Genomic DNA, 25,674 nt, shown 5'->3' with positions numbered 1-25,674 from the left:
ACCAAAGCTCCATCAACTCTTCAGAAACCCAAAACAGTACACAGTCCAGTTACAAGAGCCCCATCAACTCAGAAACCCACCACAGTACACATTCTAGTTACAGGAGCCCCATCAACTCCTCAGAAACCTAAGACAGTAAACATTTCAGCTACAAGAGCCCCATCAACTCCTCAGAGACCTACCACAGTGGATGTTCCTGGTACCAAAACCCCATCAACTCCTCAGAAACCTAAGACAGTAAACATTCCAGCTACAAGAGCCCCATCAATTCCTCAGACACCCACCACAGTGGATGTTCCTGGTACCACAGCCTCATCAACTCCTCAGAAACCTAAGACAGTGAACATTCCAGCTACAAGAGCCCCATCAATTCCTCAGAGACCCACCACAGTGGATGTTCCTGGTACCAAAACCCCGTCAACTCCTCAGAAACCTAAGACAGTAAACATTCCAGCTACAAAAGCCCCATCAATTCCTCAGACACCCACCACAGTGGATGTTCCTGGTACCACAGCCTCATCAACTCCTCAGAAACCTAAGACAGTGAACATTCCAGCTACAAGAGCCCCATCAATTCCTCAGACACCCACCACAGTGGATGTTTCCGGTACCAAAGCCCTATCAACTCCTCAGAAACCTAAGACAGTACACAGTCCAGCTACAGGAGTCCTATCAACACTTCAGAAACCCTCCACAGTAGACATCCCAGCTGAAGCTATATCAACTCCTCAGCATTCCACTACAATAAGTTTTCCAGCAACAAAGGTCCCACTAATTCCTCAGAAATCTACCTTAAATTTTCCAGCTATGGAAACTCCACCAATTCCCCAGAAACCTATCATAGCAAATGATTCCTCTGAATCAGACTCTCTATCTACAGAGACCCTACCAGCAGCCCAGACTCCTATCATATCAAATTTTTCTACACAAGCCACACCCAAAACCCAAAGATCCACAACAGCAAAAACTTCACTTATACAGAGTCGTCCAGTTACACAAAAGTTCATTGCTGTACATGCCCCAGTGACTAAAGGTTTCCATACAACACAAAGATTGACCTCTGCTCATATTACAGAAACACAGAGTCCACATGTTCCCATGGCAATAACACCTTTTCATAAAAGAAGCACACCTAAAGGAGGAGGAAACACTTCTTCAGGTGAGTTGACATGCTTCAGGTTCCTATGGATCTAATGTGTTATGGTGGAAATTTCTCCTGGATCAGGATTATATTAAATAGTCTGGGATTTGCTGTAGCCTGAGTTTTTTTCATACTAATGTCCTGGACTTTCTTCAGAGGCAGACTTGAATTGTGCCAGAGTAAATCTTTAGAATAGAAAACATTTCACAATAATATAGAAAAAGGTGTGGCCCCTTAAAAACAATGCTAAGTTAAGCTTGATAAAGAAATTCTGTTTTCTGTATTAGCTTTAGGGAGTCATTGAATTCCTCAGAACTCTTTAAAGGATGAAATATATGCCATCTGTAAGGTTGATTTCTGGATTTGGTTCACTGATGGAGACCCATCCCGCAAGCATGCTAAAGAATCGCTCCAGATTTCCTAGTGTTGCTAGTTTGGTGAAGTATCTCAGCAGTTTCTGCTACGTAACTGAAAACACAGTGTTCTTTGAAATAGTAGTTTATAATAATACAGGGCTCTTTAAATAAAGGCACTTTTCATTAAAGTGGAATAAAATATGCTGTAGACTTCAGAAATACCTACTGAGTGAAGAAATAAAACCCCTCTTACAAATTAATGCTGATTCAGACCACCAGGAGGTCTTGTCTTACCACTTGCCTAAATGGATAGTCATTTTATAGGCATTCTTTGTTTTTCAATAAACACACTCATTTTATTTTATCTTATTCCATTCCATTCCATTCCATTCCATTCCATTCCATTCCATTCCATTCCATTCCATTCCATTCCATTCCATTCCATTCCATTCCTTGGGAAATCTCAATTGAACTAAGCCTTTTTGATAACTTTTAAAAATTTATTTTAACATTTTCATTGAAGTCAATGCACACATAGATAACTGCATAAAACCTACATGTGTGGCTCAGTAAATTTTCTAAAGCAAATATTTGCGTAACCACTACAAATGTCAAGATATAGAACAACAGCAGGCCCTCGGATTTGCCCCTCACTTTCTGGATGCTCTGACCATCCTCTCACTTCTCAAGCCAGTAGGACTGTGGGTTTCTGCTGCCCAAACCACTCAGCCTAGGGATTTCCTTCAGCTGCATGCATGCAAATCTCACTGCACGCAGTTTTCTCTCTTGGCTTTGATCAGTTTCTGCCTGTGCTAATTAGTTATTTCTCTAGTCTAGGGCCTTCAAATCATAGTTATTGTTTGTTTTCAATGTTTTGTAATTGCTATGTTAAAGTCTATTTTGCCATTATCCAGATAATTTTTGAAAATTTAAAACATTAGACACTATTGTTGAAATTTCCTTTGTATATTTCTTTATTCTGCTAGGTAAAAATACAAATACACACAAATACTCAAAATCTCACTCCATTTAGTTCCATTCTTTAATAGGGGAATCTTCAATTCCTAACTGAATTTGGTCAGTCTTCAGTGGCATCAGCTAATTGCGTTTATAAAAAATAGTTTTACACATAATGACTATGATTTCATGATTTTCTCTATATCATAAATGTTATCTTGAAGCCTGTTTGCCAGATATTTTTTAAGTACTTGACCATTACAGACATCATCGTTAAAGTTCCTTTGAACATTTCACACCTAAGGCAATTAAGCCTGAGATTGGTATGCAACCTTTCTGTTTTTTTATTCTTATGTTATATGTATGTGTCCACAAGAAGTACATAATATTGTTTTGTGTACATTTTATAACTTACATAAACAGTTTGTCATATTTACATTATCTAATGAGACTTTTTGCACTCAAAATGAGTTTTGTGTCTTATATTCTTTGGTATATTTAGATTTAGTTAATTTTAATACTTGCATGTGCTTACTGACTTCTTAAATTTTTATGATATCTCTAAGCCTAAAGTTTTAGGGTGAATATGCTCATTTTTAAAAATGTTTTATTTGATTTGAGAAAGGGGAAGGAGGGAGAGAAAGTGAGAGAAAAGCATCAATTTATTGTTTTGCTTAGTTCCATTTAGATGTGTCCTGATTGCTTCTTGTATGTGCCCTGACCTCTGGTGCACGGGGTTTACGCTTTATCCACTAAGTCACCCAGCCAGGACCCCACTTTTTAATAGGGCAAGATAAGGAGAATAATTTCACTTTATATAAATTTGTCTTAGAGCTAATTTTGTTGAAATATTTTTCTGCAAAATTTAAGATGTCTGGCCTGTGGTGCACAGTAGAGCGTCAACCTGGAATGCTGAGGTTGCTGATTCAAAACCCGGGGCTTGCCTGGTGAAAGCACATACAACAACCACTGAACAACTAAAGTGAAGCAACTATGAGTTGATACTTCTCACTCCCCTCCACCTCTCTCTCTCCTCTCTCTGTAAAAGCAATAAGTAAAATCTTAAAAAATTTTTCAAGATAATTTAACAAATTTAAATTAAACCTGTCAATTAAGTTAAAATACAGCTGTTTTTGAGAGCAAACTTTATTTTGTGCTGTTAAATTTTATTTTTCAATTACAGTTGACATTTAATATTATTCTATATTAGTTTCTGTAGTATAGCACTATGGTTAGACAATCATATACTTTAGAAAGTGATCCTGATCTTTCAGGCCCTCACTTGGCATCATACTTATTATTACAATATTATGGACTATATTCCCTATGCTGTACTTTACATCCCCATGAATAATTTATAATCACCATTTTTTTTTTTTTTTTTTAGTAAGAGGAAGGGAGGCAGAGACAGACTCCTGCATGCACTCCACCCAGGATCCACCTGGCATCCCCACTAGGAGGCGATGCTTTGCTCATCTGGGGCCTTGCTCCGTTGCAACTAGAGCCATTTTTTTTTTTTTTTTTAGTGCCTGAGGTGGAGGCCATGGAGCCATCCTCAGTGCCTGGGGCCAACTGTTATGGAGTCCTGGCTACAGAGGAGAGAAGAAGAGAGAATGAAGGAAAGAGAGAGGGAAGCAAGAGGTGGAGGGGTAGAGAAGCTTCTCCTGTGTGCCCTGGCCAGGAATCCAACCTGGGGCTTCCACACCAGGGCCGACGCTCTACCACTGAGCCAACCAGCCAGGGCTTGATCACCAATTTTTACTTCTTATTTTTTTCACCTTTTTTACTCAGTTTCCAAATCTCCCGCCTCTCTGGCAACCATCAGTTTGTTCTCTGTATCTATTTCTGTTTTGTTTTGTTTGTTTGTTTATTTTACATTCCACATGTAAGTGAAATCATATGGTATTTGTCTTTCTTTGACTGACTTATTTCACTTAGTATAATAGCCTCTAGGTCCATCCGTGCTGTCACAAATGGTAAAAATTCATTTCCTTTTATGGCTGAGTAATATTCCGCTTTACACAGTACCATTGCCTTTTTTATGCACTTGGGTTGCTTTCATATTTCGGCTATTAAAAAATAAACATGTAGGTGCATGCATTTTTTCTATGCAGTGTTATGTGCTTTTTTAGATATATACCCAAAAGTGGAATCACTGAATCGTAAAATAGTTCCACTTTTAATTTTTTGAGGAACCTCCATGCTGTTTTCCCTAGTGGCTGCATCAATTTGTGTTTTCATCTACAGTGCATCAGAGTTCCTTTTTATCCATATCCTTGCCAACACTTCTTGCTTGTTAATTATTGGTGATAGCCTTTCTGACAGGTGTGAGGTGATATATCACTGTGGTTTTAATTTGCATTTCTTTGGTGATTGATGGTGATAAGCATCTTTTCGTCTATTGGCTATCTTTGTCTTTGGAGGATTGCCTATTCAGGTCCTCTACCCATTTTTAAATTGAATTGTCTGATTTTTTTAGGTTGATTTGTATTAGTTCTTTACAAATTTTGGATATTAACCACTTGTCATGTATATCATTGGCAGGTATCTTCTCTTATTCAGTAGGTTTCCTTTTCATTTTGTTGATGGTTTCATTTGCTGTGCAAAAGCTTTTTAGTTGGATGTAATCTCATTTGTTTATCTTTTGTTGGTTTGTTACCCTTGCTTTAGAAGATATATCAGAAACAAAATATTGCTGAGAAAAATGTCAGGACTTACTGCCTATATTTACTATCAAGAACTTTATGGTTTCAAGTCTTATATTAAGTCTTTGATCTTTTTGAGTTTATTCTTTTGTATGGTAAAAAATATGATCTAGTTTTCTTTCTTTTTTTATGTATCCGTCCAGTTTTCTCAACATTATTTATTGAATAGACTGTCTGTACCCCATTGTGTATTCTTGTCTTCTTTGTCATATATTACATGACCATATAGGTGTGGGTTTATTTCTAGGCCCTCTATTCTATTTCATTGATCTATGTGTATGCTTTTATTCTATACCATGCTGTTTTGATTGCTATAGCCTTGTAGTATAGTTTGATATCATGTAGGGTGATCTCACAAACTCTTTTCTTTCTTTCAATATTGTTATGCTCAGGGTCTTTTGTTGTTCCATATAAATATTTTGGATTATTTATTCTAGTTCTAGTTCTGTAAAAAAATGGCATTAGTATTTTTATAGGGATTAAACTGAACCTATAGATTGCTCTGGCTAGTATAAACATTTAACTATTAATATTCTCTGTCTGTGAATAGCGTATATACTTCCATTTATTTGTATTTTCTTTAATTTCTTTCTTTAATGTTATATAATTTTCTGAGTTTAGGTCTTTTATCTCCAAGGTTAAATTTATTCCCAGATATATTCTTTTTATTATTTTGGTGCACTTGTACATTGGATTGTTTTTCTAGTTTCTTATTTACTTATTTGTTTATTTATCTATATTTATTTATTTATTTTAAGTGAGAGGAAAAGAGATAGTGAGACAGACTCATGCATGCATTCTGACTGGGATTCACCTGGTAACCCCCATCTGGGGCCAATGCTTTTCACAGAGTCATCCTCAGCACTTGGGTGACACTTTCCAACTAATTGAGCCATAGCTGTTGGAAGGAAAAAGAGAGAAAGAGAGAAGGGGCAGAGGGAGGAGAGGAAAAGCATATGGTTGCTTCTTCTGTGTGCTCTGGGAATCAAACACAAGACAGTTTCTCTTTCTGATAGTTCATTATTGGTGTATAAAAAATGCAACCAATTTTTGAATATTTATTTTGTATCCTGCTACTTTACTGAATTCATTTATCAATTGGACTCATTTTTTTGGCGAAACTTTTAGAGTTTTTCTATATATACGGCAGCGTCATGTCATTTTCAAATAATGACAGTTTTACTTCTTTCTTTTCAATTTGGATGCCTTTTAAATTTTCTTCCTGTCTGACTGCTGCAGGTAAGACTTCCAGTACTATGCTGAATAAGAGTGGTGAAAGTGTACATCCCTGTCTTGTTCCTGATCTTAAGGAAAACACTTATAGTTTTTCTCCATTGAGTGTGTTATCTGTTGATTTGTCATATATATGACTGTGATATTGTTGAGGTATAATGCCTCTCTTCCCACTTTTCAGAGTTTTTTTTCCCCATCATTAATTGGTTTCTGTATTTTGTCAAATGCTTTTTCTATATTTATTAATGTGATCCTATGATTTTTATCCCTCATTTTATTTATGTGGTGTATCATGTTAATTGATGTGCAGATATTGTACCAACCTGGCATCCTCAGAATAAATTTCACTTGATCATGGTGTGTTATCTTTTTAATGTGGTGCTGACGTTGGTTAATATTTTGTCTAGGATTTTGTATATGCTTCATCAGGGATCTTGGCCTATCATTTTCTATCCTTTTTATTCTTATTTTTTTTTAGTTTTTATTTTTTTTTTGTATTTTTCTGAAGCTGGAAACGGGGAGAGACAGTCAGACAGACTCCCGCATGCGCCCGACCGGGATCCACCTGGCACGCCCACCAGGGGTGACGCTCTGCCCACCAGGGGGCAATGCTCTGCCCCTCCGGGGGGTTGCTCTGCCGCGACCAGAGCCACTCTAGCGCCTGGGGCAGAGGCCAAGGAGTCATCCCCAGCACCCGGGCCATCTTTGCTCCAATGGAGCCTTGGCTGCGGGAGGGGAAGAGAGAGACAGAGAGGAAGGATGGGGGGTGGAGAAGCAAATAGGCGCTTCTCCTATGTGCCCTGGCTGGGAATCGAACCTGGGTCCCCCGCACGCCAGGCCGACGCTCTATTTTTTTTTTTTTTTTTTTAGTTTTGAATTAAGATAATGCTGGCTTCATAAAATGATAGAAGGATTCTTTCCTTCTCTTGAATTTCTTGGAATAGTTTAAGAAGAATAGGTGTTAATTTTTTATGAATGCTTGTAAAATTCACTTGTGAAGCTATTCCATCCAAGACTTGTTTGTTGGGAGTTTCTTGATTATTGCTTTGATTTTGTTTGTTGTAATCAGTCTATTCAGATTTTCTACTTTTTCTTCATTCAGTTTTGAAAAACTGTATTTTTATTATGTTATTAAAAATATTTTATTGCTAATTCATTGTGTTGACATGGTTTCAAATGTTCCATTTAATTTGTTGGCATATAATTATTTCTAGTACTTTTTTTTTTATAATTTGTTGTATTTCTGTGGTGTCAGTTCTCCTCTTTAATTTCTGATTTTATTTATTTTGTTTTCTTTTATTCTTGTTAAGTCTGGTTAATGGTTTACCAATTTATTTTTTTTTTGTATTTTCTGAAGTTGGAAACGAGGAGGCAGTCAGACAGACTCCCGCATGCGCCCAACCAGAATCCACCCAGCATGTCCACCAGGGGGCGATGCTCTGCCCATCTGGGGTGTTGCTCTGTTGCAACCAGAGCCATTTTAGCACCTGAGGCAGAGGCCATAGAGCCATCCTCAGCACCCGGGCCAACTTTGCTCCAGTGGAGCCTTGGCTGCGGGAAGGGAAGAGAGAGACAGAGAGGAAGGAGAGGGGAAGGGGTGGAGGAGCAGATGGGCACTTCTCCTGTGTGCCCTGGCCGGGAATCAAACCCAGGACTCCTGCACGTCGGGCCGATGCTCTACCACTGAGCCAACCGGCCAGGGCCAATTTTGTTTATTTTTTAAAAGAACCAGGTCTTAGTTTTGTTGATTTTTTTTCCAGATAGTTTATTTAGAATCTATTTTGTATATTTTTGCTCTGATTTTTATTATTTCCTTCCTTCTACTCACTTTGTGCTTTGTTTTTTTTTTTCTTTTTCTATTTTCTTTAATTCTAAAGTTAGATTTTTGTTTCTGAGATTTTCCTTGTTTTTTTCTTTCTTTTTTTTTTTTGAGGTAGACTTGTGATGCTATAAATTTCCCTCTTAGTTCTGCATTCACTGGTTCACATAGATATTTGGATTGTTGTGTGTTCATTTTCATTTGCCTCAAGTTATCTCTTGATTTCTTCCTTGATTTAATTATTAACCCATTCATTGTTTAGTAAATGTTATTTAGCCTCCATGTCTTTGTGTGTTTTCAGTTTTTAATTTTTTTGTAATTGATTTCTTGTTTCATACCATTATGATCAAAGAAGATGCTTGATATGATTTCAATATTCTTAAATTTGTTGAGACTTGTTTTGTGGCCTAATATGTGATCTTTCCTGGAAAATGTGCTATGTACACTTGAAAGGAATGTATATTATGTGGTTTTGGGGGTGAAATGTTCTAAAACTATTAATTAAATCCATTTATCTATGTGTTATTTAGGACTACTGTGTCCTTATTGATTTTCTATCAGGGTGATCTATCCATTGTTTTAATGGGGTGTTAAATCCTCTACTATGACTGTTATTACTTTTGATCTCTTCCTTTACATCCATCAGTAATTGCTTTATATTATTAGATGCTCCTTTTTTGGGTGTATAAATATTTACAAAGGTTATATCCTCTCGTATGATATGGATTAGTCTCGTTATTATTATGTAACGTCCCTCTTTGTCTCATTAAATGCTTTGTTTTAAAGACTATTTATCTAAGTATTCCCTCCTCAGCATTTTTAAAATTTCTATATACACAAAATATCTTCCTCTATTCCTTTAGTTTCAGTTTGTGTACATCTTTTGTTCTGAGACTGATCTCTTGTAGACAGCATATACATGAGTCTTGATTTCTTACCCATTCAACTACCTATGTCTTTTGATTGGAGCATTTAATCCATGTACATCCAAAGTGATTTTTGATAGGTATGTTGTTATTGCCATTTTATTATTTATATCTATGTTGGGATCAAATTTCTTATGTACAATTAATTTATTCTTTAAATATTATACAATTTCTTGATCTTAGTTATAAAAATAGTAGCTACCACCCTGGCCAGTTGGTTCAGTGGTAAAGCATTGGCCCAGCATGTGGAAGTCCCTGGTTCGAGTCCCAGTCAGGGTATACAGAAGAAGCGCCCATCTGCTTTTCCACCCTCCCCCTTCTCCTTTCTCTTTTTCTTTCTTTTTTCCACCCGCAGCCAAGGCTCCATTGGAGCACGTTGGCCTGGGTGCTGAGGACAGCTCCATGGCCTCATCTCAGGTGCTAGAATGGCTCTGGTTGCAATGGAGCAACACCCTGGTTGGGTGCATGTGGGATTCTGTCTCTCTGCCTCCCAACTTCTCACTTCAGAAAAAAATAAAATAAAATAAAAATAGTAGCTACTACTCATTGAGTATGTACTTCAGTGGCATGTACCATACACCTTCCTTTTGTTGACACTAGTCCTTGCAACAACCTTGTAAAATAAATATTTCTTAGTTCCATTTTATAGATGATGAATTAGCAGTTTAGAGATTAACTTATATGGTTCATATATGATGCATAATTAATAGAAAATTGGGGTTTAAACACATTGCTGGCTCCAAATTATTCTTTTTCTGCTATATAGTATTGCCTGTTCTCAATGGTATTTTGAGTAAACTTGTTCATCTTTAAAAGAGTAATATATTTATTATTAAAAATATATTTATCTGAAAGTAATTTTGCAATGCCCAACTCATAGTCATTGAAATAAAGTGATATGGTAATTTAAGTTTTGATATATAGTCTGCCAAAAGAGATTTGAGTTTCTGATACTTTCTGCATCATAAGATTGTTTAGTTGTTACTTACTATTAAAACCTTTGTTTCTTGTCATCAGGTCATATAACCAAATTTACATAGGGTTTGTTTCAGTATTCAATAACTTTATCATGTTTTATGTTTATGTTAAATTGTTGAATAGATATAGGCACTGCTGTGTATTATTTGTTTATAATGTGTAATTGTTTTCATAAATCTATTTACAATTATTTCTTTTAAGTATGGTCTGAGTTACTTTTTTTCTTGACAGAGACAGAGAGAGAGTCAGAGAGAGGGTCAGATAGGGACAGACAGGAAGGAAGATGAGAAGCATCAATTCTTTGTTTTGGCATCTTAGTTGTTCAATGATTGCTTTCTCACATGTGACTTGACCTGGGGCCTACAGCAGAACGAGTGACCCCTTGCTCAAGCCAGCCTTTGGGCTCAAGCCAACAACCTTGGGCTTCAAGCCAGTGACCTTTAGGCTTAAACCAGTGCCCATGGGGTTATGTCTATGATCCCACACTCAAGCCAGTGACCCCATGCTCAAGTTGGTGAGCCCTCACTCAAGCCAGCGACTTCAGGGTTTCAAACCAGTCTGACGCTCTATCTACTGTGCCACTGCCTGGTCAGGCAGTCTGAGTTACTTTTGAACAGTATATATATATATATAATTGATTGTAAAGCAATTACTTTAATTATTTTATTTTTGTATTCTTTTTTCTTTTTCTTCTTTAGGGGTTAGCACCATTGCATCTGGTAAGTTTTACTCTTTGGAAGCTAAAAGAAATTGCCATCACTGTAGTATGTACAATCCATGTTTCCGGAAGAGAATATTATCTTTTAACTGTCTTAGGAATACTATTAAAAGGCAGTGTTTATGGGTACCGAAGAGAAAACAGATAAATGTTTTTTATCAGAATGTTTTGTGGAGACCATTAAGTACTTGGTATGTTTCTAAGTATTCCCGATGGTGTTCTTGTTACAAGGTAATTTTAAGATAAGTTCAAATCATTAAGCCAATCAATCAAGTACTATTGCATGCCTATTTTTTAGTGCATCATTCTGAATTATTACAAGAAAGAGACAATTATTAATAATTTCTATCAAGTATCTTATAATTAATCAGAAACTAATTCTTGACTATTTCTAGATTTCTGTCCTACTCCCAAATAAAACAAAAAGAGATACCTTGATTACATGTTCTTGTTTCCCCTCTTCACTGTCTGCGATTGAAGCAAAGTTATTTTTCAAAAGTATTCTGTTGCTTTAGGCATGAAACCTAAAACATATATATATATGTATTGCAATTTCTTTTTACATTTGGTCTATTACTTTTTCTGTTCATAAATATATTATTTGATGTTATACATTAACAAGAAGATTAATAAACTTTTAAAGAAGATGGTAAGAGAAATGTTTAAGAAACAATAGTTAAATTTTCATATTGATAGGTAACATCCACTAGAAAAATATACTCATAAAAAATTGTATATTTTAAAATTATGTCTGTATAATCTGGAATCTCCTGCCTTATACATATATGAATTAGCCAAAGAACTATAAAGCTGAAAACAGACATTTTAAAATTATTTTTAAGAAATTATTTATTATAATACTTTTATATTTTGAATAAATCTCTCCTAAGCTAAAACATTTATCTTGAAAGATTCAAACAGTTGAAATTCAATTTGTTTATTTTATATTTTAAATAAAAATAAATGTATTATAATTGAAAACATCATGATTTAATGATTTAATATTGACAACAGTGATGAGTTTATTAGATGAACTTTTTCTCACTTGCACAAAGCAGGCTGCTGCTAATGTCAGGCCTGAGGCCACTTAGCAAGAGGTACAGGGCATGCTGAGACCAAGTGCTGTTCGTTTGAGAGACTTTTAGGAGTCTGAAGTACGAGCAAAGTTGGCCACTTCTTTGGAAAAGCCACTAAAAAGGGCTTGCATGAGCCTGAAGTTGGGTGGGGCAGGGTCTCAGGGAATCACCAGGGCAGGACCTACAGCGTGAATCTGATTGATGGTGACTGAGATATGGCATTTGCCTGCTTTCTGCAGGGGGTGAGCTCAGAAAAGCAACAATGGTCTCTGCCAGCACTTCTGTTTGGGAGAAAGCTGCCCCTCCAGTTCTCATTCTGATACCAGATAATTCGGTTCTTCCTTGTGTGTCCCTGGTACTTTTTGAGCTGCTGCCCAGTCCTAGAGCTCTAAGCAGAATGAGTCCAAGTACTGCACTGGCTCTTTTGGAGGTATACCTAAGACTCCAGCAGCCTTCTGTCTCACTAAGCAACAATTCCAGCTGGTGTTCACAGCCAGACATTATGGGGTGGGGACTTCTCTTACTAGCACTTGAATCCTGGGCTGGGGTGCCTAGTGTGGGTCAGGGACCCCTTGCTCTTCAGCTGAGATATATCTCCTTATTTTTAACTGCCACACATGGGTGTGAGATCAGTCCCTTTCGAGTCTCTGCCCTTCTACCAATCTCAATGCAGCTGCTTATTTAAATCCCTACTTGCAAGATTTCCATTCAGCTAGGTTTCATGTGGTTCTTCTGAATGATGGTTATCCTGTAGTTTAGTTGCAGTTTTTGTTTGTTTGTTTGTTTTTTAATAATTTTATTTTTTTAATGGGGCGACATCAATAAATCAGGATACATATATTCAAAGATAACATGTCTAGGTTATCTTGTCGTTCAATTATGTTAGTTGCAGTTTTGATGTAGTTGTGGGAGGATTCGAGTACCATGTTTACTTATACCACAATCTTGACCAGAAGCTTTCATTTCTTAAATTTATTCTGTGAATTAGGTCACTTTTCTCATTTTAAATGTAACCAAACACTACTGCAGCAAAATTGATTTTGTTGATTATACCATAATATAAGTACTATTACAACTTTGAACATATTTGACTAGTCCTCTCAAGATTTCCTTATTTGCTATGTAAATGAAGCCTCTGTAGTGAATTTTAAAGATATCCTTCTGCTGGTTCTATATCAGTGTTTCTCAATTTTTTCCCCCTTATTTCCCGCAAGTAACCTTTTAAACATTTTAGAAATTTATCAGTTTTATTTATTTATTTATTTATTTTAAATTTTTCTGAAGCTGGAAACGGGGAGACAGTCAGACAGACTCCCGCATGCGCCTGACCGGGATCCACCCGGCAAGCCCACCAGAGGGCGATGCTCTGCCCATCCGGGGCGTCACTCTGTTGCAACCAGAGCCATTCTAGCACCTGGGGCAGAGGCCATGGAGCCATCCCCAGCGCCCGGGCCATCTTTTGCTCCAATGGAGCCTCAGCTGCGGGAAGGGAAGAGAGAGACAGAGAGGAAGGAGAGGTGGAGGGGTGGAGAAGCAGATGGGCGCTTCTCCTGTGTGCCCTGGCCAGGAATTGAACCCAGGACTTCCGCACACCAGGCCGATGCTCTAGCACTGAGCCAACTGGCCAGGGACATTTATCAGTTTTATAATGTAGCTATGTCCCATTTTGTTTAGCTGAGAGAACTGTGATTTTGTAAGATTTATAACTTGCCCAAGGTCACACAGCTATTAAGTGCTTAAATAAAGGCCAATGACTAGTTCTTCTAGTACTAGGTGCTGGAAAGGTAAAAAGATTTTGGTCCTAGTGGCAGGAAAAGAATTGCACAATTCAGATTTAACAATTAACGTATTTGTGATTGTTTACAAGTGATACTCCGCCCAAGCCATTGCTTAATTCATGTATTGTGACATTCATAAGTTCCTTATGAGAATTAATAGGCCAACTGAAGTAATAGTAAAGAAAAAATTAGGAAATACTTAGTAAAATACCTAAAATACTTTCTGTATCCTTTAAATATTACATGTATATTTTCTATGTTTTATATAGCTATGTGAATATAGCATGTATTACAAACTAGCTCAAGTTGAAGTGCGTTTTCAAGGATCTTGAATCATCAGTGGTGATTAAGCGTGCATACGATGTTGATACAGGGTATTCACTGTGTCTTAACATTACAAACTTAAATCCCATTATAAAGTGACTTCAATTATCTATCTTACTTAAAAAAAATTTTTTTTATTATTATTTTTTTTCCATTTTTCTGAAGCTGGAAACAGGGAGAGACAGTCAGACAGACTCCCGCATGCGCCCGACCGGGATCCACCCGGTACGCCCACCATGGGGCGACGCTCTGCCCACCAGGGGGCAATGCTCTGCCCATCCTGGGCGTCGCCATGTTGCGACCAGAGCCACTGTAGCACCTGAGGCAGAGGCCACAGAGCCATCCCCAGCGCCCGGGCCATCTTTGCTCCAATGGAGCCTTGGCTGCGGGAGGGGAAGAGAGAGACAGGGAGGAAAGCGTGGCGGAGGGGTGGAGAAGCAAATGGGCGCTTCTCCTGTGTGCCCTGGCCGGGAATCGAACCCGGGTCCTCCGCACGCTAGGCCGACACTCTACCGCTGAGCCAACCGGCCAGGGCCCTAAAAATTTTAAAGAAATACAGAAGCATAGAAAATCCATGAAAATAGCCAGACACTTAAAGAATACTGCAGATGTTGTTGAGGAAGTGGTGCTGAATCCTTACTTGTAAATCTGAAAATTTAAAGTTTACTCAAACACATTCTTCTCTCTTCTGCAAAAGTCTCTTTCCCATGTGACTTTATTTGTTCACAGGCCTCAGTCACTTTATTCTGTTACATAGGAGTATAAGAAAGAACAAATCCAATCTACAGCTTTCTTATATTTTGAAGCACATGGAATACTTTTCTACTTTATTAGATATAAATGAGATCTTTTGAAGTGACTTGGTGAGCTCATACTTATTCAGAAAAGGAGACAACCATCATTTATTCAATACCAGATCTTGTGGTTAAATTTCTGACTTGGGTTTTTTAAAAAGGAAGGCGATACTCTATATATTGATAACTATATATATCTATATATATATCAGTTTTCATATCTGCAAAAATAGTACCATTTGACACAATTTAATAAATATTTACTAAACACTTTTTACTATTTTCCAAGCACTATGCTAATTATTGGAAGTGATCAAATGAAATTATAGGTAGCAAACTGCTTTGCAACATTTGTAAAAACAGTTATGGTAAAATAGTTCTACATCAGGAAACATTACTAAAATACTTTTTATTCTTGGAGACAAATCACTTTTAAAATAATGTAATTTTCCTACCTCAGAACTCCTCAATTAATGATAGAAACATTGAAATCACAATCATAAATTTATTCATAATCTATAGTTTCATGTATCCCAAGTTGTATAAGTATTAAATTGATACTGATTCATCTTTGGGATAGTTTTCTATAAATACCAAGTTGTTCTTGGCATCCTAAACTATTACCTTTATACTTTAAAGTTTTTTTCTTCTTTCTGTTTTTTGAGATAATACTATATTAATTTATGAAGCAATCATTTATGCAGATTTGTATCTCAGATTTGTATATTTAGCTCTGGTTTTCTGTTAAACCATCAACCTTCACACAGATGTTTCAAGAATAACATGTATGTACTGATTGATGTTCTAGAAATACGCTTTTACTTCTGTCTTCCTCCTGTTTTGGATCACTTTTAAATTTTTATCTTTGTTTATCATTCAAATTAAAAATGGAACATTTTGGAAACATTTGAAAATGATAGGATTAATAGGATGTGATGAAGGGGAAAAAAACTCAAAAATGTTTAGGAGCCAGAATTTATTTTGTGAATATAGTTGTTCCACACTAATGATATGGAACTAGAGCATAAGTTAAAGAAATTGGAGAAATTGGTTGGTTAAAGTCTTATAAAAACTTATCTGGTGGAAATAGCTGTTTTTAAAATCATGTATCCACATGGTAGTGCAATTGTGTGATATCTATTGTTGATATAGAACCAACTACACTTATTAGACACATTTACTTCAGTTTGCTTTTCTAGTATCATCTCTAATTTCTTTTGTAAAACAGATCAAAACATTGAGGGTGGAATGTGGAGGAAATACATACATAAAAGATCAATGATCAAAGTATTTAAAATTTAGCTTGGTAGGGTTAAAGCACTTTATAATCTTCTCAAACTTGTCAAACAAATTTTATTTGATCACTATTATGCTTTATTTTTAATATTTTATTTCATTTTTTAAAGAAAATAGGATAAAAGATAAATAATACACAATTTTTATTTTCAAACTTGTCACATAAGGAAACCATATCCAAAATATAATTTCTGTCTTCTATATTTTCTTTAACTTGCCTCATAACCAGTATGTTTGTCATTGTGAAATTACACTGTATATGTAATGATTCATGTTTCTATTAACTGTGTTACCAAATTTTTTCCCCCTCAAGGACTTGTTGCTGGTACTATAGTAATTGTTACCCTAATTCTATTCAAAACTTTCTGGGACTGTGGAAGAAGAGGGTGAGCAGAAATTCTGATGACTTAAAACATTTATTCTTAGCTTTTTTTCTAATAAAACTTGATACTTTACCACAAATAGATAATTTTCTTACTCAATTGTATTTTTTGACTTGCTATCTCTTCCTTTTGTCTATAATTACTACTCTGAATGAACAAGACTTTTTTTAAAAAAATTCTCAATATATTAAAGGACATTAACAACATTTCAAAGGTAAATGATTTGAAAGCCAAAGTCTCTCTTTGCCAACTATTAATTTATCTTTTCCTTAGTACAATTTATGGTAGCATATATGTATTGTACAAAAGCAAAGAAATCTAAGAAGAGCCAACCTCTAATATATTGTTAAATTGCCTATAATTAGGTTTTTTTCTGACTTGTATTTGTTGATACATGCCAGTGTAGCCCAGAACAGCCCAGTGGCTAAGAGGTTATGAGGACAGCTCTGGAATCTGACTGCTTGGTTCCATTCTGTGTTCATGCCCAATGTCACTGCGAGAACTTAACCTCCCTTTGCCTTAGTTTTCTCATTTTTAAAGTGGGGGAAATATAGAACATATCTATGAGCTTGTAGTAAGAATCAAGTGAGTTTCCACCTGTAAAGAAGTTAGAACATTGCTTGGCATGTCATAAGCCTTCAGATGGTAAAACAGTAACATATAGGAAAAATTAGTATTATTTGAAACTTCTGATCTGTGTTGAATATTTATATATTAAATATATTGTCATATTTGGCTCTGACGCCTTCTATAGACAGAGGATTATGTCAATTGACCCTCTTCTGTTAGCTTGTAGATTTTATTGTTCAGAAAACTAATTGTGGAATTGATATAAACTCTTGAGTTATTTCTATACTTCCCTAATGCCTATATTTTCACCCCAATAAAACCAATATGAAAGAAAAAAAAAACAAAGCAAAACAAAATACCTGGTAAATACATAAACATTATGTATTTTTGTATGTATGCATTTATCTAAGTTTTGAGTAAGGACCAACTAGTTTTATCATATATTGCCTTTTTCTCTTAGTAGTAAAGCGCAGAAAATTTTAGTGTTGTAGTTAGATCTTTTTCTTTAACTTATAATTTTAAAATAATTATGACATTAATAAATACTTAAAGCAAAAAAAAAAAAAGAACAACTATATTTTAATGCTCTTACTAAATTGCCTCTTTTAATTCTTTGGGTGAGGTGAACTATCTATTTTTGCCCTATATAACTCTTTTCCTTCTCTTTAAATTAACAATATTATTGAAGCCGATTATAAGCTCAAATATGTGAATATTCTTTAAATTACTAAATGATTTAGTATTTTAGTAAAAATATTTGACCATTAGGTCATGGATTTTTAAAAATAGCAGAGGCTATGTAGCAAATAGAGTAAAATATAATTTTGTCTTCGGATTTTTCAGAAAGCTTTAAAGAATGGGATTTATAGCCCAGCAAAAATAAACAGAGGTCTAAGACATGTAAAATGAATTGCTACAGATGCCTCAGCAAAACTACTCTGGAAAAAAAGTAAAACACCTACCTTAGGTTCTTCCTTGCATTTGTTCCAGCTCTCCTGTTGGGTTAGAGCGCTATCAATTTACCTTCCAAAGCCAGTGTTTGGGGGCTCAGTAGGAGAGAGGGGTGAAAAGTGATGAGTTTATAGGGTCCTAGTTCTTGGCTGTCATCAGTTTCTTTACACACTTTGGTAAAATAATTAGTCATGATTATTGAAACATAGAAAGAGAAAAATATTTTTTTTGTGTTCTATTGGTGTTTTACAGCAAACCTAAATCCTCTATTTCTGAATAAGCAGGAATTCAGGCAAAAGCTCCTCAGAAAGAATGTCTTTTTTATGTGCCCTTTGAAATATTCCACTTGCAAACAAAACCAAACCGAACAAAAAACACTCCACTTGCCTTATTTGAGAAGTAAAAGTTGTTGAGAGTAAGAGCTAACTTTATGCATTCTTGCTTATTCTCCTGACTTCATGTCAATTTAATTAAAATTTTTATCTTAATGAAGACAAGGAAAAGAATGAATACAAAGTTGATAATGTACCTTCACTTGGTGATCCTTTGTGTTTGCCTATCAAAGGATTTATTTACTTCTTTTAGAAGTTTTTGGGTTTGTATGATATATTTTAGTTTATAAAAAGGATAAGTGTAAGCAACTGTTGGTATTGCTTTTTGATTCAAATTAAAATTATGTAATTCAATTAGTGTTTTTCTTCTCTACTGTTCAGCTCTTACTACACTCATGAGAACAACAAAGCACTCAATGTTGTATTTGATAATTTAGCTGGGACTGGTGGTGCCTCAGAAGTATGACCTTTTGGTAAATTATAAAAGGTATATGGTTCTATAAAATCACATTTCTATATCTTGCAAAATGTCCATCTATACTGTTGGTGCAGGATTTATCTGGGACTATCCAAGAATAATAGAGGCTTAATCCTCTATTATTGTCAGAACTGTTCTTTTTTTTTTTTTAATGAATGACTAACATACTGAATCTCTCATTAGTACGGCATGTTGTCAATTCTCGACTCTTCAGCAATATGCTGATCATCTCATCCTGTGTTTTGCATTCAGTTTATCATGATGATTAGATGCTAAGAATGCCATAAATATTTTGAAAAAACAACCAGAGGTTGATACATTAGGGCTTACAAATAAGAATGCTTTCATTATGATTACTTGCATCATGAGATGATTGGCTTATATTGTTTCTCCTTTTTTGCTTGATGGCTTTTAGAATTTCCAGTGTTTAGGGAATATAAAGTTTGATTTAAGGTATCTTATGAGTTCTGTTTATAGATCTTATATGATATCTCTTATGTTGTCACACAAAATTATTACACAAAAGTAACTTTATGCAAATGTATCTCTGAAACTTTCTAGGTGTCTTCTTTTTTGACAAAACTTTTCTCTATTTCACATGTAGTAGTCAAAGGGATCTCATTGACTTTTAATTCAAAAGTATTTTATAGAAATGTTTACCTGAAACCTATGTACTCTTATTGAGCAATGTTGCCCTATTAAACTTAATTTTCTAAATGAAATATTTTAAAAAGCATTTTAATTGATTTTACCTTGACCTCTTAATCTCAAGAACTAAAAACATAAGTGTCATATTTTAATTGGTCTTGCTATAGTTACTAACCTCTAACTACACCCACTAAGTTTGTCTATAAACTTACTAATTTTGCATTTGTTTGACATCCTAAATTAACCAATTAATTCTTCTTCTTATCACATATTAACTAAAAATTTTATGTCTATCACCAGTAAAAAAAAAAAAAGGTATTTTGATTTTAACTTTTTTTTTTTTTTAACTTTCAGGACACACATTTATAACACTGACAGTTTTGCTTATGATGCTAGTAGCCATTGGCTAGCTGACTTAGCCAAAGAAGAGATCAGAAGAAAGTGCACCCAAGTACACAGAACATTTCTAGTTTCTTATAAGTGTCTGGAGGTGTGGACACAATATATGCAGTAGCGATCTTCATTTTGCACCATATCTTTAAGGTGCACAGGAATATCAATGAAGCAAGAAGAAATGAATCTGTCCTGTATCACATTCTCAACATTTCTAAGCCTATTGAAAATTAAACAACTCACAAGACTGAGAGCGACTACTTTCCTAAAAGTGTAGGAAGTGTAGAGCTCTGTTCATGCTTACAAGGTGAGCATGAAGAAAAAGAAATATGTGATTTATTTCCCATTAGATATGTAATGTTATTTTTATTTACAAAAGAAATTAAAAATAGAAAACAATTGGATATTGAAAACAAACAAAAAAGATATTGCCCAATCCCTTCTGAGCAAAATTGCCGAAGAGAGATGAACCACATTATAAAATAATCCTTCCCTCTAAGGCATTTTTATCTTTTCTTATTCCGTTAAAGTAAATCAGAATGGGTTGGCAAAATATTTTAAATAAAAAACATGTGAATGACCCAGAGTGTTAAGTTTCTTGGGTTAGTTGGTGGCAAAGGAGAAATATAAAATGAAGGAATTATTTGTTACATAAATACAGATAATTAACAAGAATTTAGCCCCTTACTTGTAAGATGGATCAGTAACAATTTTAATTTTGTTCTTAGAACAATCTTTCTTTTTGTAAAAGAATCCTGTGAAAGGGTGAAAAGATAGAAGATATCTTTTTATTAACTTAATGTCTTTAAGAGTATCCAGAGATACTACGAGATTAACATAAGGAAAGGTTCTATATTTCTGAAGTGACCCTAAATTGTAAATCTTATTTTTTTGTAATGTTAAGATTATTTATATTAATTTACATCAGTGAACACATTGGTTTTATATGTATAGCAAGAGAAGTTCAAGAAGCCATGTAAAGAAAAATTTATCTTCCCTAAATGTGAAATAAATAATTGATTACATTTTTTTGTCTCATGTATTTGAAATTTACTTTCTTACATAGAAATAATTTATTTCTAAATAAGAGATTCCCTTTCTGCTTCCCATAAGTAGTTTAGAATGATATATTTTTGGTTCCTAATGTGAAACAGTTTGGGTTACTTTTATACTAGGTTGTACTGTCTGAGGCTTGTCCTATATATCATCTCATATCAGAGCAATACATTAATTGTTACTGATTTACCTAAAGTTCATTACAGCAATTTCTAGGTTTTCAATATATTCTTGTCATCTTGCCCATTATATTTCAAGTGTTGGAATAGTCTAGAATATACACATAACTAAATTTAACAATACTTATTTGTCATATTTTCTACTTTGTTGTATCTAATAATAATGGCATTTCACTATAAATATGTCAATATGTATTTCTGACATTAAAGCTATTTTTCTACCTAAGCACAATCATCACAACTAACAAGATTAACAAAAATTTCCTAATAGTTTTTAATATTAAAAAAATTCTTTTAACTCTCCTAAAAGTTCTGTGAATAGGTACATCTCTACCTACTAATTCATTTGTTAAGTAAGAGGTCCTGATCTGCTTACTCTGTGATAATTTGATGCTTCCTGGGGTTGTAACAAGGATAACACTGAGTCAGTTATTCAGAAAAATACTCAAGAGCTCACTATGTACAGGTTACCATGTGCTATGTGCTGAGATTACCAAGATGATAACAAGATAGTGTCTGCCCTCACGTTGCTTGTAGTCTACCACAGAAAGACCAAAATTATATACTCATTGAGAGGAAGATTGTAGAGTTAAAAGTATTATACTAGTCACCTCTACAGAATATAAAGGATGCCTGAGCTGTCTTTGCTAAGTAGATGAATGGTGAGCAGGGAGATGTTCAATACCAGATGTAAACTAAGGAAGGACAAATGGATGAGGTCCACATGGCAGGACTGGGCGCTGCAAAGAGTGTCACATGCTCAAAGTAGAAAAGGCATGGAGAGAGAATTACAGCATGTTATTTGTTTAGTGTAGGAGTAAAAATGATAAATTCTAAATATTTTATTGCATCTTGATTAAATTAAAAGTTGGAATCAATGGACAGAGATTTATAACACAGTTTTAGATATTAGGAAATACTGAACTTTGACAATACAGTACATTGCATTGAACTTTGTAATTTATTATTACTTAGATAAGGATAAAAGCTGAAAAATATTTTAACAATTTTCTTAATATAATATATAATATAAACAGTAGGGCATGTTGAGGATAATGGGGTTTTCTTGTAGGATAGATGATTATTTTGTATACTGTTATAAAGTTGAATAATTTTATTTTTCTCAAGGTAAGTTCTCCTATAAGATTGATTGTACTTTGGTTACAAAGATTATATTCCCTTTACTCTTGAGACTGATACTTATTTGTTGTAAAATGTTATACTTGCTTACCACAGACATTTCTGTTTTGTATTATTTAACCCACTAATTCACTATTAAAATTCTTGGAGCAAGCCTAACTAGGAGGTGGCGCAGTGGATAGAGCATTGCACTGGGACGCAGAGGACCCGGGTTTGAGACCCCGAGGTTGCCAGCTTGAGCGCAGGGCTCATCCTGTTTGATGAGCTAAAAAAAGAAATTCTTGGAGCACTTGAACATTAATAATTTCTGTCTTATTAAACCTTAGCTCTCTATTTTTGGTTCATGCCCTAAGAAGAAATGCTTTACCAACTCACCTTGAGTGTTCCCTTCACCCCCTTTCCCTTAATTAAAAACAACCTCTTCCCTGAAATCAATACATCCCTTGTAGCCTACTCCAGTGGTGGCTGGTTTATTTTCATATGTCATATGCTTCCATGTTAAGATGTGCTGGTGGCATTGTCCTTGCTTCCTCTTGCCACTACTTCTATCTCAAGTCTCCCATATATATAATAACTTGAAAAGAGCAACTGTTTTTTTCCTCTGGTAAAGTAATTTATAAAATGTTAAATGTTTTCTGTATAGTTTTCCCTTTCCTAATTCTAAACAGGTACGACATTTTGGTCTTTTTCACCACAAAAGAACATCACAAGAGGATGAAAGTAGAACTGATTAAAATAATTCTGTTCTTTGCATTTTTTTTCTCTGAAATCCTAAACTCTTATCATGGACTGAACTGTGGGGAGGGAGATAAAAGCAGAACTAGGAAGAGAGAAAATTTTCTGTGAACAACAAAGAAGACTGATATTGCTAATAGCTTCAACGTCTTCACTCCAGGCATCCTGACAGTTTCTATGGTAGGGAGATAAGGACCTAGAAGTGAGTGATAGAAAGTGTAGTGTTATAGTTATGTTTTGAAGTTGGGGTTAAAGGATTAAATGTGCATTTAAAAATAAAGATGAGTTGGCCCTGGCCGGTTGGCTCAGTGGTAGAGCGTCGGCCTGGTGTGCAGGAGTCCCGGGTTCTATTCCCGGCCAGGGCACACAGGAGAAGCGCCCATCTGCTTCTCCACCCCTCCCCCTCTCCTTCCTCTCTGTCTCTCTCTTCCCCTCCTGTGGCCAAGGCTCCATTGGAGCAAAGTTGGCCCAAGCGCTGAGGATGGCTCTATGGCCTCTGCCTCAGGCTCTAGAATGGCTCTGGTTGCAACAGAGCGACGCCCCAGATGGGCAGAACATCACCCCCTGGTGGGCATGCCGGGTGGATCCCGGTCAGACGAGTGCGGGAGTCTGTCTGACTGCCTCTCTGTTTCGAACTTCAGAAAAATACAAAAAAAATATTAAATAAATAAAATAAAGATGAGTTAAGGATGACACCAAAATTTTTAGCCTGGGCAACAGAAAGAGGGAGGTTGCCATTTACTGAGCTGAAGAAGACTTTTGTAACAGTAAGATCCGGAGTTTGTTTTAAGACATGGTAAGTTTGAGATGCCTTTTAGACATCCAAGTGTCTAAAGGTAATAAAAAATTTGTATAAGTAGTCAAAAATTCAAATCTGGAGCTCTGAGGAAGTGTCCTGGCTTTAGATAATATTTGGGAGTCATCAATAGCAGTGGATCCCAACCCCCGGACCGCGGACCAGTATCAGTCTGTGGGCCATTTGGTACCGGTCCACAGAGAAAGAATAAATAACTTACATTATTTCCGTTTTATTTATATTTAAGTCTGAATGATGTTTTATTTTTAAAAAATGACCAGATTCCCTCTATTACATCCGTCTAAGACTCATTCTTGCCGGTTGTCTCGGTCATGTGATACGTTTATCCATCCCACCCTAAAGGTTGGTCCATGAAAATATTTTCTGACATTAAACTGGTCTGTGGCCCAAAAAAGGTTGAGGACCACTGATCAATAGGAGAACATGTCAAGGAACCCAATTGAAGAAAGCAAGATTAAGACTAAGTTTCAGCATTAGGGTTTGTAATATGGAGGTCATTGGTGGCCTTGACCAAAGCTCTTTCAGTAAGGTGATTGTGGAGGAAAGCCTACACTGATCTTAATACAGAGACTGGGAGGACAAAAATTGCAGATAGCTAATATTGGTGACTATAGACAACTTTTTTGAAAAGTTTTGAAGAAAAGTTGGGGCAGAGAAACAGGATATTTGCAGACAGGCAATGTGGGATCAAGAAAGCTTTTATTTTAAAATACATTAGCTGATGGATATGAGGCAGAAGAGAGAGGGGACATTTTCTAAAGTCCGTGAGAGAGTGAAAGGTGATTGACTCCATTCCTAAGATGCAGTATAGCTGGTGGTTAAGAGCATGGATTCTGGAGACAGACTACTAGGTGTCAAATCGGAGTCCTGCCATTTAATAGCTGTGTGACTCAAAGAAACTTTCTTTATTATGTATCTTAGTTATCTATCTAGAAAGTGGCATTCCATTTGTAAAGTCAAGATACAAAAGATTTTTTATGAGAATTAATAAACATAAAGTACTTAGAATAAGTCTAGCCACATAAAAAGTCCTTAGCAAGTTTTAGTTATTTTTAGTGCACAAGTAGAAAGATTGACTTTAGTAGCATAAAAGACAGATCACCCATAGCTAACAGGGAGCCAGGTAGTGTGTAAGAGCACAATTGCAAGTGGGCAGATAATGCTATGATGGCAGTTTGGGGCAATTTTCTTCAAATTCTTTTCTATTTATCAGTGAGGTATAAAGGAAGGTCATCACAAGAATGATATTCATAAGAAGTAGTTATATGTTTGAAGAGATGGGGAGAAGGAAAGGACTAGAGAAATTTAGCAAAATCATTGGGTGGTGTTAAGGGTCCATTTAATATGTGTACTCATGAATTTAGACTGTGGCCAGTAAGATTGGAGTGGCCTGGATATCTAAGGGGACTGTAAAAGAGAAGGTAATGGGTGGTATATTCTCATGGCATGAGAGTCAAAAGAAAGGATTTTGTGATAAGGAAGAAAAAAGATTGGTCTCCAAGTAGTAATGATGTAAAAAATAGGACATCAGCTTTACATCCAAGCCTGGTAAATATGTGCAGCGAGCCTGGAATATCTGAATTGAAGGATTCTGAAAACTAAGCACTCAAAAAATGATAGCCTCAGAAGACAGTATGAACAAGCTCCCACCAACAATTAGAGAAAAAAATGATGATGGCAATAGATTATAACAAAGGAATAATAAGAATACTGGAGTAAATGAATAAAAAAGAAGGAAAGTTCCTTCTTTATAGCAGAATTTCAACTAATACATGGAGAAGGAATGATACAATTAGAAAATCAGTGTTTGACACCTTTCATAGTAATAATTATTTTAGACAAGAATCATCAATAGATTCTAAAATTAATGAGTGGAAGTATAATGAGAAAT

General features: G+C 35.4%; 2 protein-coding genes across 5 annotated transcripts in view; both read left to right on the top strand.

Annotated features, from left to right (window-relative positions):
• CD55 (CD55 molecule (Cromer blood group)) overlaps window positions 1-20,883 on the top strand; it is a 36,838-nt gene extending 15,955 nt beyond the window's left edge. For 2 of the 4 annotated variants that reach the window (XM_066261487.1, XM_066261486.1), the window contains exons 7-10: window positions 1,076-1,159; window positions 10,814-10,834; window positions 16,415-16,487; window positions 19,818-20,883. In XM_066261487.1, the coding sequence (XP_066117584.1) occupies window positions 1,076-1,159; window positions 10,814-10,834; window positions 16,415-16,487; window positions 19,818-19,977 (338 nt within the window). In that variant the 3' untranslated portion in view covers window positions 19,978-20,883. Of the gene's footprint in view, window positions 1-1,075; window positions 1,160-10,813; window positions 10,835-16,414; window positions 16,488-18,718; window positions 18,825-19,817 lie in introns of all 4 variants that reach the window. The other 2 variants (XM_066261488.1, XM_066261490.1) reach the window with 2 other exon arrangements.
• Window positions 4-1,068, top strand: LOC136324359 (uncharacterized; the record flags this gene model as incomplete). Its single annotated transcript, XM_066257110.1, has 1 exon — window positions 4-1,068. A coding segment is annotated over one exon (1,065 nt), but the record flags the coding sequence as incomplete, so codon positions are not given.
• Window positions 20,884-25,674: the final 4,791 nt, after the last annotated feature.

The sequence above is a fragment of the Saccopteryx bilineata genome, chromosome 2 (assembly GCF_036850765.1).
Source record: "Saccopteryx bilineata isolate mSacBil1 chromosome 2, mSacBil1_pri_phased_curated, whole genome shotgun sequence".
Taxonomy (NCBI): domain Eukaryota; kingdom Metazoa; phylum Chordata; class Mammalia; order Chiroptera; family Emballonuridae; genus Saccopteryx; species Saccopteryx bilineata.
Note: the sequence above shows the minus strand (reverse complement) of the source record. Positions and strands in the feature narration are given on the sequence as shown.